This window comes from Phaethon aethereus, assembly GCF_964289735.1.
Source record: "Phaethon aethereus genome assembly, chromosome: 1".
Classification (NCBI taxonomy): Eukaryota; Metazoa; Chordata; class Aves; order Phaethontiformes; family Phaethontidae; genus Phaethon; species Phaethon aethereus.
In genome coordinates, this window is record NC_138575.1 from 2,930,943 (window position 1) to 2,944,558 (window position 13,616).

General features: G+C 50.0%; 1 protein-coding gene across 1 annotated transcript in view; it reads left to right on the forward strand.

The window, feature by feature from the left end:
- Positions 1–6,033: 6,033 nt before the first annotated feature.
- The window catches only part of PLXNA4 (plexin A4), a gene marked incomplete at both ends in the record, with an annotated part of 428,073 nt that continues 420,490 nt past the window's right edge, over positions 6,034–13,616 (forward strand). Inside the window, one exon of the mRNA XM_082013844.1 lies at positions 6,034–7,212. Within this exon, the coding sequence (XP_081869970.1) occupies positions 6,034–7,212 (1,179 nt within the window). The remainder of the gene's footprint in view (positions 7,213–13,616) is intronic.

The following is a 13,616-nucleotide window of genomic DNA, read 5'->3' on the forward strand; positions in this document are numbered from 1 at the left end:
GTTCCTTTGGATTGGAAAAAGGGAATGCATCGGGTTTGTGTGGCAAGGTTTTCGTAGCAAGGGGATTACAGGGGCAGCTTCTGTGAGCAGCTGCCAGAAGCTTCCCCCATGTCCGACAGAGACAACGCCAGCCGGCTCTGAGACGGACCCGCCGCTGGCCACGGCCGGGCCCATCGGCGACGGCGGCAGCGCCGCCGGGGAACGGAGTGAAGAACAGGGGAAAAACCGGCAACGGCAACTGCAGCCAGAGAGAGGAGCGAGACCGTGTGCGAGGGGCAGCCCTGCAGCCCCCGGCCCAGGGCAGGAGGGGCAGGAGGGCTCCAGGTGCCTGAGCAGAGGGTCCCTGGCAGCCCCAGGGGAAGCCCCCGGGGAGGCCGGCTGTGCCCCTGCGGCCATGGAGCTCCACGGGGGAGCAGATCTGCACCTGCACCCGGGGAGGGCCCCACGCCGGGGCAGGGGGATGCCCGAAGGAGGCTGTGACCCTGTTGGAGGGACCCCAGGCTGGAGCAGGGCAGAGAGTGAGGAGTTCTCCCCGTGAGGAGGAAGGAGCGGCAGAGACAGCGTGTGATGAACTGACCACAGCCCCCATTCCCCGTCCCCCTGCGCCGCTTGGGGGGAGGAGGGAGAGAAATCGGGATTGAAGTTGAAAGCAGGAAGAAGTGAGGGGTGGGAGGAAGGTGTTTAAGATTTATTTTTTATTTCTCATTATCCTACTCTGATTTTATTGATAATAAATGAAATTAATTTTCCTCAAGTTGAGTCTGTTTTGCCCATGATGGTAAATGCTGAGTGATCTCTCCCTGTCCTTATCTTGACGCATGAACCTTTCGTTTTATTTTCTCTCCCTTGTCCAGCTGAGGAGGGGTGTGATAGAGGAGCTTGGTGGGCACCTGACACCCAGCCAGGGATGTTTCCACAGGGAAACATTGCACCCATTTTTAAAAAGGGTTGAAAGGAGGACCCTGGGAATTACCAACCCATCAACTTCACCACTGCGTCTGGGAACATCATGAAGCAGATCACCCTAGAAGCTATGCCAAGGCACATGGAGGACAGGGAGGTGATTCGAGACAACCAGCATGGTTTCACCAAGGGCAAGTCCTGCCTGACCAACCTAGTGGCCTTCTATGATGGAGTGACTGCATCAGTGGACAAGGGAAGAGCTACCAATGTCATCTATCTGGACTTCTGTAAGGCCTTTGACATGGTGCCCCACAACATCCTTCTTTCTAAATTGGAGAGAGATGGATTTGATGGGTGGACTTTTGGGTGGATGAGAAATTGGTTGGATAGTCACATCCAGAGGGTAGTGGTCAATGGCTCAGTGTCCAGATGGAGATCGGTGATGAGTGGTGTCCCGCAGGGGTCCGTACTGGGACCAGTACTCTTTAATATCTTCATCAGTGACATAAACAGTGGGATTGAGTGCACTCTCAGCAAGTTTGCAGAGGACGCCAAGCTGAGTGGTGCAGTTGACACGCCTGAGGGATGGGATGCCATCCAGAGGGACCTGGACAAGCTCAAGGAATGGGCCCGTGCAAACCTCATGAGGTTCAACAAGGACAAGGGCAGGGTCCTACCCCTGGGTTGAGGCAACCCCCGGTATCAGCACAGGCTGGGGGATGAAGGGGTGGAGAGCAGCCCTGCCCAGAAGGACTTGGGGGTACTGCGGGTTGAAAAGCTGGACATGAGCCAGCAATGTGCACTCACAGCCCAGAAGCCAACCGTGTCCTGGGCTGCCCCCTAAGCCGCGTGGCCAGCAGGGCGAGGGAGGGGGTTCTGCCCCTCTGCCCCGCTCTGGGGAGACCCCCCTGCAGTGCTGCGTCCAGCTCTGGAGCCCTCGGCACAGGAGAGACATGGACCTGCTGGAGCGGGGCCAGAGGAGGCCCCAGCAATGCTCCGAGGGCTGGAACAGCTCTGCTGGGAGGACAGGCTGGGAGAGCTGGGGGGGCTCAGCCTGGAGCAGAGAAGGCTCTGGGGAGACCTTCCTGCAGCTGCCAGGGCTGAGAGGGGGCTTGGAAGAAAAATGAGGATGGATGTTTTAGCAGGGTCTGTTGCGATAGGACAAGGGGTGATGGTTTTAAACTGAAAGAGGGCAGATTCAGACTAGATCTAAGGCAGAAATATTTGACAATGAGGGTGGTGAACCCCTGGCCCAGGTTTCCCAGAGAGGTGGTCAATGCCCCATCCCTGGGAACATCCCAGGTCAGGTTGGACGGGGCTCTGAGCAACCTGCTCTAGCTGCAGATGTCCCTGCTTATGGCAGGGGGGTTGGACTAGATGACGTTTAAAGGCCTCTTCCAACCCAAAGATTCTATGATTCTAAGATTCTATGATGCAGGATTCTTGGGGTGCATTAAGAAAAGTGTGACTAGCAGGTTGAGAGAGGTTATCGTCCGCCTCTACTCTGAGCTGGTGACGCCTCATCTGGAGTATTGTGTCCAGTTCGGGGGTCCCCAGTTCAAGAGAGAGAGGGAACTTCTGGAGACAGTCCAACGGAGGGCTACGAGGATGATTAAGGGACTGGAACATCTCTCGTATGAGGAAAGGCTGAGAGACCTGGGTCTGTTTAGTCTGGAGAAGAGAAGGCTGAGAGGGGACCTTATCAATGTCTATAAATATCTGAGGGGTTGCTGTCAGGAGGATGGAGCCAGTCTCTTCTCAGTAGTGCCCAGTGACAGGACGAGGGGCAGTGGGCATAAACTGCAGCACAGGAAGTTCCACCTCAACATGAGGAAAAACTTCTTTAGCGTGAGGGTGATGGAGCACTGGAACAGGCTGCCCAGACAGGTTGTGGAGTCTCCTTCTCTGGAGACCTTCAAAACCCAACTGGACGCGTTCCTGTGCAACCTGCCCTAGGTGATCCTGCCTTGGCAGGGGGGTTGGACCACATGATCTTCAGAGGTCCTTTCCAACCCCTACCGTTCTGTGATTCTGTGGTTCTGTGAAGTATGGGTTGGCACTCCAGAACAGAGGGTGCAGGGCAAACAGCATGAGCAGATGGGAGAGGAGTGAATGCCAGCAGTGTACAGGGAGAAAATTCTGCTCCTAGGGTCACTCAGATTGCTGGTGGAGGATGGCAAGATAGCCCCAGGCTCCTACTCTCACTACTTTGTCCCAAAAGGTTGCTCCTCTGCTTGCTTGGTGGCTGTTAGTGCTGGCAGTCTGTTGAGGCTCTTCTGCAGGTGAGCATCTTGCTCCTTGAGGTTCCCTATTTTGAAGTGCCCTTGTCTACTGTAAAAGAGACTCCTCATCCAGGTTTCCTGGGGCTTCTCATTGAGATCTCTCTGGTTTCCAGGTAAAATTTGCTGTTATTGCCTGGAGGAAGGTTCCCCTCGCCAACCCCTCCCTCTGCAAGTGACAGGCTCACCTCAAAGTCAATCACGATTCTCTCTTGCTTGGGCCTCAAAGACTTCACATCCGGAGCACATCTGCTTTTATGTTGCACTGACCACTTATTTTAACGGGTAGATTTCCTTCTGTTGTTGCAGCTCTACTGCCGGGTGTTGTGACGACCTTTGGGTGGATGGTTCCTGTTGCGGAAGAGGGGCTGTTCATTACTTCTTCAGTCTCTGGGTCACGGCAGTACCCATTTCCCTGTCCTGCAGCTGTGCTGACTCCACAGCACTAAGACGAGCAAAATACAGCAAAATATAGGGGTAAAATAGATATTGTTCTAGTACTTGAAAAAAATAATTTCTTCCTAGATCTGTCTAGTGCCCAGTCAAAGCAGTGTCTGTTAGAAATACGGTTCATAACTCATAAGTGACGGGAGCCAGTGTTCAGGGTCGCCACGTGATGGTTCTGCACACAGGACTCAAACAGGGACAGCTTCTCTCTGCTGCTGCTCTCTCAAGGATGGCCTCTTTTGAAAGAGGCAGGGTTGTGCAGGGAGAACTCATCCCATCACCACTCTATCTATCATAATAAAGGTTATTAAAAGCCTACGTGACCAGCCTGCGTATCCCTGCAGAGCGAATACTCTCCTGCTCGCAAGACAGTCTTGCAAACTCTGCAGTATAAGCTTGATTTTATTAAATATTTGCTTGACCAGAAAGGCAAAGCAGAACAGGGTAAACACACCTAAAGTAAATGTGAAATGACCTTTGTCCGTCATCTATCCAACGCCTGCGGCTGCTGCGGTAGGGAGGGCAGTGGGAGGTGAAGGTGATCATACAACAGCTTTGAAATTCTGGCTACTGTGAGAATTTTGAAATATTTGGGATGGCATAAAAGTGGTGGATGCTCTGCAAGCCCAGACTTACCCTTTCCACTATCAGATCTAATCAGTCTACAGGTCAAAAGAAGACGGGATTTATTCCCTTTATTATTTCTTGAAGTAAATTTTTCAGTTCCGCTGGCATTAGCAGAATTGCACAGATTTGAAAAAGCTGTGAATCCAGACCTGTGTCACTGCCACATCTTCCTCCCTGCTGGTATCTGCAAACAATGATTTTCGCTTGTCTCCTGCTTGAGTGGGGCTGGCTGTCATCACCTTTGCTCAGCTAGTTACACTCCTGATTTCAGCAAAACCACCCTGTGAGAGAGGTGATATGACACTGGCCTGCAGGAGTGGAGCTGGGGTTTGGCTTGTGTCCGTTTTAAAATCAAGAACAGTTTTGTGAAATTCTGATCTGGATGTTAAAAAGGGGTGGAGGGAGAAAAGACTTGTGTGCCTCAGCCTGGCCACCTGTAACAAGGGTTGTGCAGTCAGCACTCAGCAAGGAGCTTGGCTGGTGAGACCTGAGCTGGTAGGACTCCATCTCCCACATACTCTGTGGGGCCATAAGGGGTCAAAGCTGCTCTTGGTACAGAAGCAGCCATGAAAAAGTGAAGGAGCAGGGAGCAGATGGATGTGTTGAATAGGAAGATACATTTCCATGGCGTGAGGATGGGACTCGGTGGTGTGCTGACCAAATTACAGAAGCTGTTTGAACCCCGTATTGCTCCCACCACCCTAGTTAAAACCTGGGTGATTTTAAGAGACCAAGTGGTGCAAAGGAAGCCCCCTTCCCTCTCTTTGGAAAGTCACCAAGCTGGTCCCTGGGTTAGTTTTCCTACTCCATGGGCCTTTAGATTTTATTACTGCTAATAGTTAGGCAATGCTTTTCTCCTTAGTCCTCTAAGATGCCCAGGGGAGCTGCATCTCTCTTTTAGACAATGTTTTCTTGGCTGTGCTGTGGGTGGAGGAGCGATCTTGTGGTGAGAGCCCCAGGGAGGGAGGAGACCTGGTGCTCAGTTTGCTCCATGCTTGGCTGCATGCCCTTTGTAGATGTGGTTGTGAAGGTTGGCACATAACAACTCCTATGTCTGTACTCCAAGCTGGACCAGCAGAGGCAGCTTTGATCTGGAAGCCACAGAGAGCCTGTTCAAACAAGCCCATTCTGGACCGAGTTCTCCCTGAAAGGATGTTAATGTCAGACCAGAGCTGGCTTCTTCCTGGCAAACTTCAATGGTTGCAAAAGAGCTCAGCATCCATCTGGATCTGTCCCTGTAGGCAGGTCCCTGACCTTCTCTAGACTTCAGTCCTCATCCGGAAGAGCAGCATAATAATCCGTCTCCAGTCCTGTCTTCTTAGATAACAAACACACAATCGGGTCAAAGTTGGCAGTGCAAACAGCGATACTGCTTGATGTTTCTACCATTAGCCTTCTACACTGCTCCGGCTTCCAGTGAATTTTTGTGCTGCACCATGGGGCACACGTGTGTGTAATGGAGAGTAAAAGGGTGCTGATTTATTATTCTGCTATGTGATTTCTGCTTTTTCTACCAGCATCTTTTCTTTCAGGAGGGCTCCCTTTGTGCTAGTTTTAAGTAGAGAGCCCAGAGACAAGAAAGGGAGGATTAGCAATTAAATACGCTCTGATGATGGCATGGTTGTGAAGGAGGGAGGAGGAAGGAATACTCCGTAGTAATGTACTTTTGTTTTCTTTTCTCTTTGCTTGTAGGACAAAGTCTGCCAGGGAATTGGTGTTTTGAAGACTCTTACAGCTTTTAATCCTCATTCCCTTGGGAATACAAACCTTTCTAATCATGTCACCGGCCATGTGGAAATGGACTTGCCTGGTTTCTCACCTCCTGCTATCCACCACAGTGTCGCCTCTTGGTAGGCAGCAGCCGCTCCACCCAAAGAGGCCCTTCATCACTTTCACTGGAGACCAAGCAGAGGGGAACTTTAACCACTTGGTGGTTGATGAAAGAACTGGGCACATTTACTTGGGAGCTGTCAACAGGATCTACAAACTCTCCAGTGACCTTAAGGTCCTAGTGACCCACCAGACTGGTCCTGATGAAGATAATCCCAAGTGTTATCCTCCCAGGATCGTCCAAACCTGCAATGAACCCTTGACACCCACTAACAACATAAACAAAATGCTCCTCATAGACTACAAGGAGAATCGATTGATAGCCTGTGGAAGTCTTTACCAGGGCATCTGCAAGCTTTTGAGGCTGGATGACCTCTTCAAGCTGGGAGAGCCCTTCCACAAGAAGGAGCATTATCTCTCCGGGGTGAATGAGAGTGGCTCTGTTTTTGGAGTCATTGTTTCTTACAGCAACATGGATGACAAATTGTTCATCGCCACTGCCGTGGATGGCAAACCTGAGTATTTTCCCACTATTTCCAGCAGAAAGCTCACCAAGAACTCTGAAGCAGATGGGATGTTTGCATATGTCTTTCATGATGAGTTTGTGGCCTCTATGATCAAGATCCCTTCAGACACCTTTACCATCATCCCTGATTTTGATATCTACTACATCTATGGCTTCAGCAGTGGTAACTTTGTCTATTTCCTAACTCTGCAGCCTGAGATGATCTCACCACCTGGCTCCACCACGAAGGAGCAGGTTTATACCTCCAAGCTGGTCCGGCTTTGTAAGGAGGACACAGCCTTTAATTCCTACGTTGAGGTGCCCATTGGCTGTGAGAAGAATGGAGTGGAGTATCGGTTGCTTCAGGCAGCCTACTTGTCTAAGGCTGGAGCCATCTTAGCAAGGTCTTTGGGTGTTGGCCCTGAGGATGATATCCTCTTCACAGTCTTCTCTAAGGGGCAGAAAAGGAAAATGAAGTCCTTGGATGAGTCTGCTCTTTGCATCTTTGTCCTGAAAAAGATCAACGATCGCATCAAGGACAGACTGCAGTCCTGCTACAGGGGAGAAGGGACGTTAGATCTGGCCTGGCTCAAAGTCAAGGATATTCCCTGTAGCAGTGCGGTAAGTGAAGCCCCTAAGCACTCAGCCTAAACCTCCTCATGTACTCAGAGATCTTAGAGTATTGGTCAACAATCATAGCAGGAACTAAAGGAACTGAGACTGTCTCATCTCAGTCCTGGCTCTGCCTCCAGCTCACTGCACTACCTAATTTAACCAGTTCATGCCTCAATTTGCTCATGGATGAGCGGAGGAAGGTATCACTTTCTGACATCCCCAAGCATGTTATGTTTGCTCATGAACTAAGCCATGGGGCCTTGAAATCTTTAGAAGAAATTGGCCTTTTGTTTTTACTTCACTGTGCAATTTGTTAGGGGTGAAACCTTGTGCAGTCTCGGCTAAAACCTAAACCAAAGCAGGGATAATGTCAATGGCTTGTGTTGGTTTCCATGTCTGCTGATGGAATTTTATTTCCCTGGGCTGGAATGGAGCAGGACTTGTTCAGGGAGCTTTGTGAAGCCAGGGCTTCATTTCTTCAAGGACTGAGAGGCACTGGTCATTAACCATCAAAGTCCTTCATCTTCTGGTTTACAGCCAGCTCTGCTCTGCCTCTGCACTGAAAAATTAAGGTCTGGCTACAGATCAAGGATTAAATGCTGCAAGATTTAAGGGCAGGATTGGGGAAGAGGCTGGTCTACCTGACCTACAAATGATTTTAAGCAATTGTCTTAGTTTATTCTGTCAGTTCACTAAAGTGTCTTTGCAGAACTCTGCGTCAGCTCTGCCAGTATAAGGCTGGCTTTGATGCCACGCACAGAAATCAGCATTACAGCCAGCACTGCACCCAGGCTGCTGTAATAGCCGCCTCTCTGGGCTTTGATTTCCTTCCTTAATTAGCTCTTTCAAGTGAGAGGCAAGTTCAAGTCTGAGCAAAGGGAATACAGAGAAACACCAGAGCTCTTTCCTGTCCCATAATCTCAAGGCAGAGTCAGGGCTCAGGATATGGGATTGCTCTGGTTTTCCTTTGTACTGAAGCCTCCTTTGCTGGGGGATCCCTGCTGTTGTCCCTTTGCAGGACAAGGACGGATCAAGTGGAATGTGGATAGAAATTTCACTGCAGGGAGACTGATCCTGCCTTACCCTGCCCTAACTCCCCTTTACACCAGTGCCCTCAGCAGCGTTGTGTGACCTTACACTACTCTCACACTCCCACACCAAACGTGCAGAGGGACAAAGCCTTCATTTCTGTGGGATCTCTTCTGCCTAGACCTGCAAAACTCCCTATGGAGTATTGCACAAGGAGAAAGGCTGTGCCCAAATCTGGCTTTGATTTTTCTGTTTAGCCTCAAGGCCTCTGCACATTCAAAGAGCTGCCTTTAGATTGAAACTGGGAGCTTCCCACTGGAGTTACTTTCCTGGGCTGTTAAGCCTCTCCATGCATTTGCAAATCTGCACTGGTTGTGCTCCACACTAACACTTGCAATACTGGACATCTCAAATCAGGAGGTTTGAAACCTGTCAGTCACCTGGCTTCTGTGGCTTTAGAGAGGAGCAAAAAAGCCAACAGCTTTCTTGTGTCCCTTGGGTTGAGTCCTGGACCAAGAAGACTGATACACCAGACTGAATTTAGAGGGACATGACTACAGAAGTCAGGGAGCCAGGGACGGGGTGACACAGTGGGGAAAACTGTTAGAGCATATTTGTGATTGGATTTCTTCACTGTGAATCAGCGATGCTAATGCTTCCCAGCTGGAGAAAGAGCCTGGAGATCCTTGAAGAAAAAATAGGAGTCTGAAAAGTGTAACTAAGTGGGTTGTCCGCTCCTTAAATGAGTCTACTTACAGCAGCTGGTAAGCCCTGCCTGAGATCAGCTGTGCTGCCCAAGGGAAGAGGTATTAGTGACTTGGCTGCTGGAAGGGTTGCAGAGTCCAGCCGCTAAGCTTGGAAAATATTTGATGGGTAGTGAAGTATTTTGGAGCCTGGATATGTGTCTGTGAGGGCCTTGTCTCCTTTGCCGATGTCCTACTTGCCAGCCGTCCACCAGCACTGCTGCTCTGCCTCTTAGCACGTGTATTTGAAGCAGCTCTAAAACCAATTACAAGGCCATCAGTGAGACTTTCCCTGGTTTTGTGTGGACATAAAATATCTCTCTGCTGGTGCAAATAGAGGTTTAGCCTGCCTGTGATAAAGGGTGGACCTGAACTTCAGCTCTGCTGCCCTGCCTCCAGCAGCTGAGATCCTGCATGTGAACAGATACAGCTGATGTGCTTGGCAGTGAGCAGATGGGTAGAGACAAGCTGTGGGAAACCCTTACCAAGCATTGCAGAGAAACACTGTTAGAAGACATATTTCAGCCCTTTTTCATAGTATTAGCTGTAGGACCATGGATTTTGGAGCTGGGCTCACTGCACTGTCCTCGCATCTTGCTGCGTGGTCAGGTTTGGGTTTTGGTAACAAGTATTTTTCTAATAGGGCGATAACTGACTCAAAAGGGATGCACATGTTAGGATGCTTCTGTTCCTGCCTTGGTGTAATGCTTGCTCAAAGCCACTTCAGGGCAAGAGAAGTCTCTTGGGGACCATTTCCAGCACAGCTCTCCTAACCTGCAATATGCACACAAATAGTTACAGGGAGACAGGAGGAATGGTGAACTGAGCCAGAGCAGCACACTGCAAATTCTGCAGCGTCTCTGGTCAGGCAGCTTTGCTGGTGAAGCTGGAGCTGGGAAAGCTGAGGTCAGGTAGGACCCTGCAGCAAGCTGGGCTGGATGCCCTGTGTCTCAAGCTCAACATGAAGCGGGACGCATTGGGTCTCCAGATGTCCTGCAGATTTGGATGCCTTTGAGACTTGCCCTGCAAAACCAATGTGGAGGCAAAGGACTGAGGCACAACTGTGCAATGAACCAGTGCTTCTCTCATGCCAACCACGTGTGCATACTGCAGATTTCAGCAGCTTGATAGAAGAATTTCCAAAATAAGAAATAGAAAAGACTGGAGATAATGGGAGATCCTCAGTGTTCATTCCACCCCTGTGTTACAGCTGTCCTACTATTAATCTTCAGCATAAATCAGGAAAAAAGATGGGTTTTTATGTGTGGGCAATTGATTTGCAAATTGGCGATGTTCACTCAGGTGATGAACAGTTCCAGGAAATAACTCTCTGGTTTTCCTCTCTGCAAATACAGGATAATAGCTTATATTTAAACAGTACACTTGACCCCAGATGCTTAGAAATTCATATAACCGGAGAAAAATGAGGCTGGGAAAAAAAAAAAATTCTTATGAGGTCATCTGATTTGCCCTTCTGCCCTACTTATAACATTCCTGACAGATGTTCGTCTCACCTGTTCTTAACCTCCAGTGACGGAGATTCCTCTCTCTCCCTACATGATCTGTCTTTGCTGCTGGGAAGCTTTCCCTCATGTCTAATCTAAATATCCTTTCCTGATACTGAAGCTGCTCCTACTTACATAGCTGCAGAGAGCACCTTCATCCCCTTTGGCTATCTAGCAAGAGCATTATGTGCCACCAAAACATGACCGCTTCTGTGGTGCAGTGTGGTGCATCAATGTATGGAACACAGAGAGCAAGACTGGGTGTTGGCTGAAGGAAGGGCTATTCTGGAGGAAACAAGAGTCTTCTTAAAACAGAAAACAGTCTTTATGTTGGATAAAGAAGGCTGTGGTTTAAATACGCTTTGTATTTAACTGTTGATATTGTTGGGAAATGCTGGACTTGGGGTGTTTATGTTTTTTTTGAGGGGGATTTAATGCTTTTTAAAGGTGGTTTGAGAGAAGGATGGGCCATTTTGGTACAGGACTTGATCATTGGGGAATTTGTTGATTTTCAGTATTTTTAGTAATATGGAATAGGATTAACAATAGGTGCATTTTGAAGCCCAATGACAACTGCACTACTGGGATGCTCAGTTGTGGAGGCAGGGCAGCCTTCCCCTCTGCCTTGGGGCAAGTGAACTGCTGTGTGGGACATGCAAGCACGGATGAAGAAGAGGAAGGTATTGGAGCCTGACCCCAAAGCAGCATGAGGGTGCCAGGGCCTGCTGGGGAGCTGCAAGAGGAACAGGGACCCTTGCTGGAGCCTTGGCTTGCAAAGAGGTCCCAAACACAATGTGTTGTTGGCACATTATCCCAGCTGTCAGCTTAGGAGCTGGGTGCAACCCAGGGCTGCTATCCTGGGAGATCCTGGTCTCCTCATTATCCTGATCTGCCTCACAACATCACCTGCCACTCTGCAGCCTAACAGACTCCAGTCCTTGAAATGAAAAGGTGTCACCTCCATTGCTGCAGCTTTTACTGGATACACAGCAAAAATATCTGTCCAAGATAATCAAAGTGTCAGTCCCCAACTATCGCCTGACTTCTGCCTTTTGCTGGTATTTTCTTTTCCTTTTGGCAGGACATGGAGTTTGACTGTTTAAATTACTGTATTCAATCTCTTCCTGTTTTTCATGGCAGTGCTGTCACATGGGGGAGAAAAGAAATGTTTTCAGAGCTGACCAGCCAACAAAAGGCATTGTGTAAAGAGCTGGGCAATATTTTTCAACACTTTGCTAGCAGAAGGCAGGCGAAGTGGGTGTTTGGGACCCGAGTCATTGTCTGATGAGTGACGGCTATAAAGGCTTCCTGTGCTTCTGGTGCTTCAAGGCACACCTAAGTCAGTAACTGCCCAAAACATCTTTGCAGCTACTAGTGCCTAGGTCCCCAAGAATCCTGCATCATAGAATCTTAGAATCATAGAATCTTTGGGTTGGAAGAGGCCTTTAAAGGTCATCTAGTCCAACCCCCTGCCATGAGCAGGGACATCTGCAGCTAGAGCAGGTTGCTCAGAGCCCCGTCCAACCTGACCTGGGATGTTTCCAGGGATGGGGCATCTCCCACTTCTCTGGGCAACCTGGGCCAGGGGTTCACCACCCTCATTGTCAAATATTTCTGTCTTAGATCTAGTCTGAATCTGTCCTTTTTCAGTTTAAAACCATCACCCCTTGTCCTATCGCAACAGGCCCTGCTAAAATGTCTGTCCCCATCTTCCAAGCCCCCTCTCAGCCCTGGCAGCTGCAGGAAGGTCTCCCCGGAGCTTCTCTGCTCCAGGCTGAGCCCCCCCAGCTCTCCCAGCCTGTCCTCCCAGCAGAGCTGTTCCAGCCCTCGGAGCATTGCTGGGGCCTCCTCTGGCCCCGCTCCAGCAGGTCCATGTCTCTCCTGTGCCGAGGGCTCCAGAGCTGGACGCAGCACTGCAGGGGGGTCTCCCCAGAGCGGGGCAGAGGGGCAGAATCCCCTCCCTCGCCCTGCTGGCCACACGGCTTTGGGTGCAGCCCAGGACATGGTTGGCTTCTGGGCTGTGAGCGCACATTGCCGGCTCATGCCCAGCTTTTCATCCATCCATCTCCTCCACACGTCTGTTCTTCAAGTGGACTCTGCTCTCTTACTCCCTCCTGCTTTCCCTGCAAACCTCCTGTCCATACTAGATGCTTGATGCCCACCAAGCAAGCACTGCTGTACCCATGGGGTTTAGTTGGATGCAGGAGGAGGTTGTAGAGGGCATATTTCTGATTACTTCTTCCATGGATGGCTGTCAGGCATGTCTGGATACCAGTTGGGTGCCCAGGTGCTTTGCTTTGGCAACATGAGCAGCACCTCACCCCAGAATGAATTCTGCTTGGCCCTTGGGGCTGATCCATGAGCTCTCTTCTGCTCCATGCCAGCAGGTTAGGAAGGGCCATTTTTACCTCAGGTGGCAGAAGGGCTGTGTGTATGTTATGGGACAGTCATTCTGACTCCTGGCAAGGCCACCGCTGGTGATGAGGTGGCCATGATTTTCCTTTAAATGGCCTATTTCATGGTTTTCCTTTCTCTCAGGGCTTGTAGTTGTCATCACTGGTGTTAATGGCACGCAGGTCTGACAGAGCACCTCCGAGACACCGAGGTGAGGAGCCGCATTATGCCTGTTTTACAGGAGGGTTGTCTAAGGCACAGTAAAACATCATTTGCAGTGCAGTTGCAGTTCAGGGACTTCTGGATGTTAGTGCTGTGCCCAATGTTCCCAACTGTTGCAGGGAGAAGCAATGTCATCCTCGCTGTTGTATTCCTCTCGAGCATGTGGGACCACAAAACAGGGTCATTTAGAAAGGAGCACATGGGCTGGAATTGCTGGAAAGAAGGGGCTTTTCAGGGGAAAAATCACTTTATCAACTAAAAAGCTAGAATTGTCATCTCTAGTTGTCATTTCCTTCACCGTTTTCCCTTAAAAGGGAAAGGTTGGGGTAAAAGGGAGTGTCAGCTTTTGCTTAGCCCTTGGGAAGAGGAATGCGTGGAAGGAGGTCCATGCGATACTGCTGCCTGGACATTTTGCACGCACAGCCCCTGCCCGTTTCTCCTGGCGGGGTTGGCTGGTACGTGAGCCTGCTGCTTTCCCAGGGGAATGACTCACAGTCACAGGAACGAGCTATCGGTT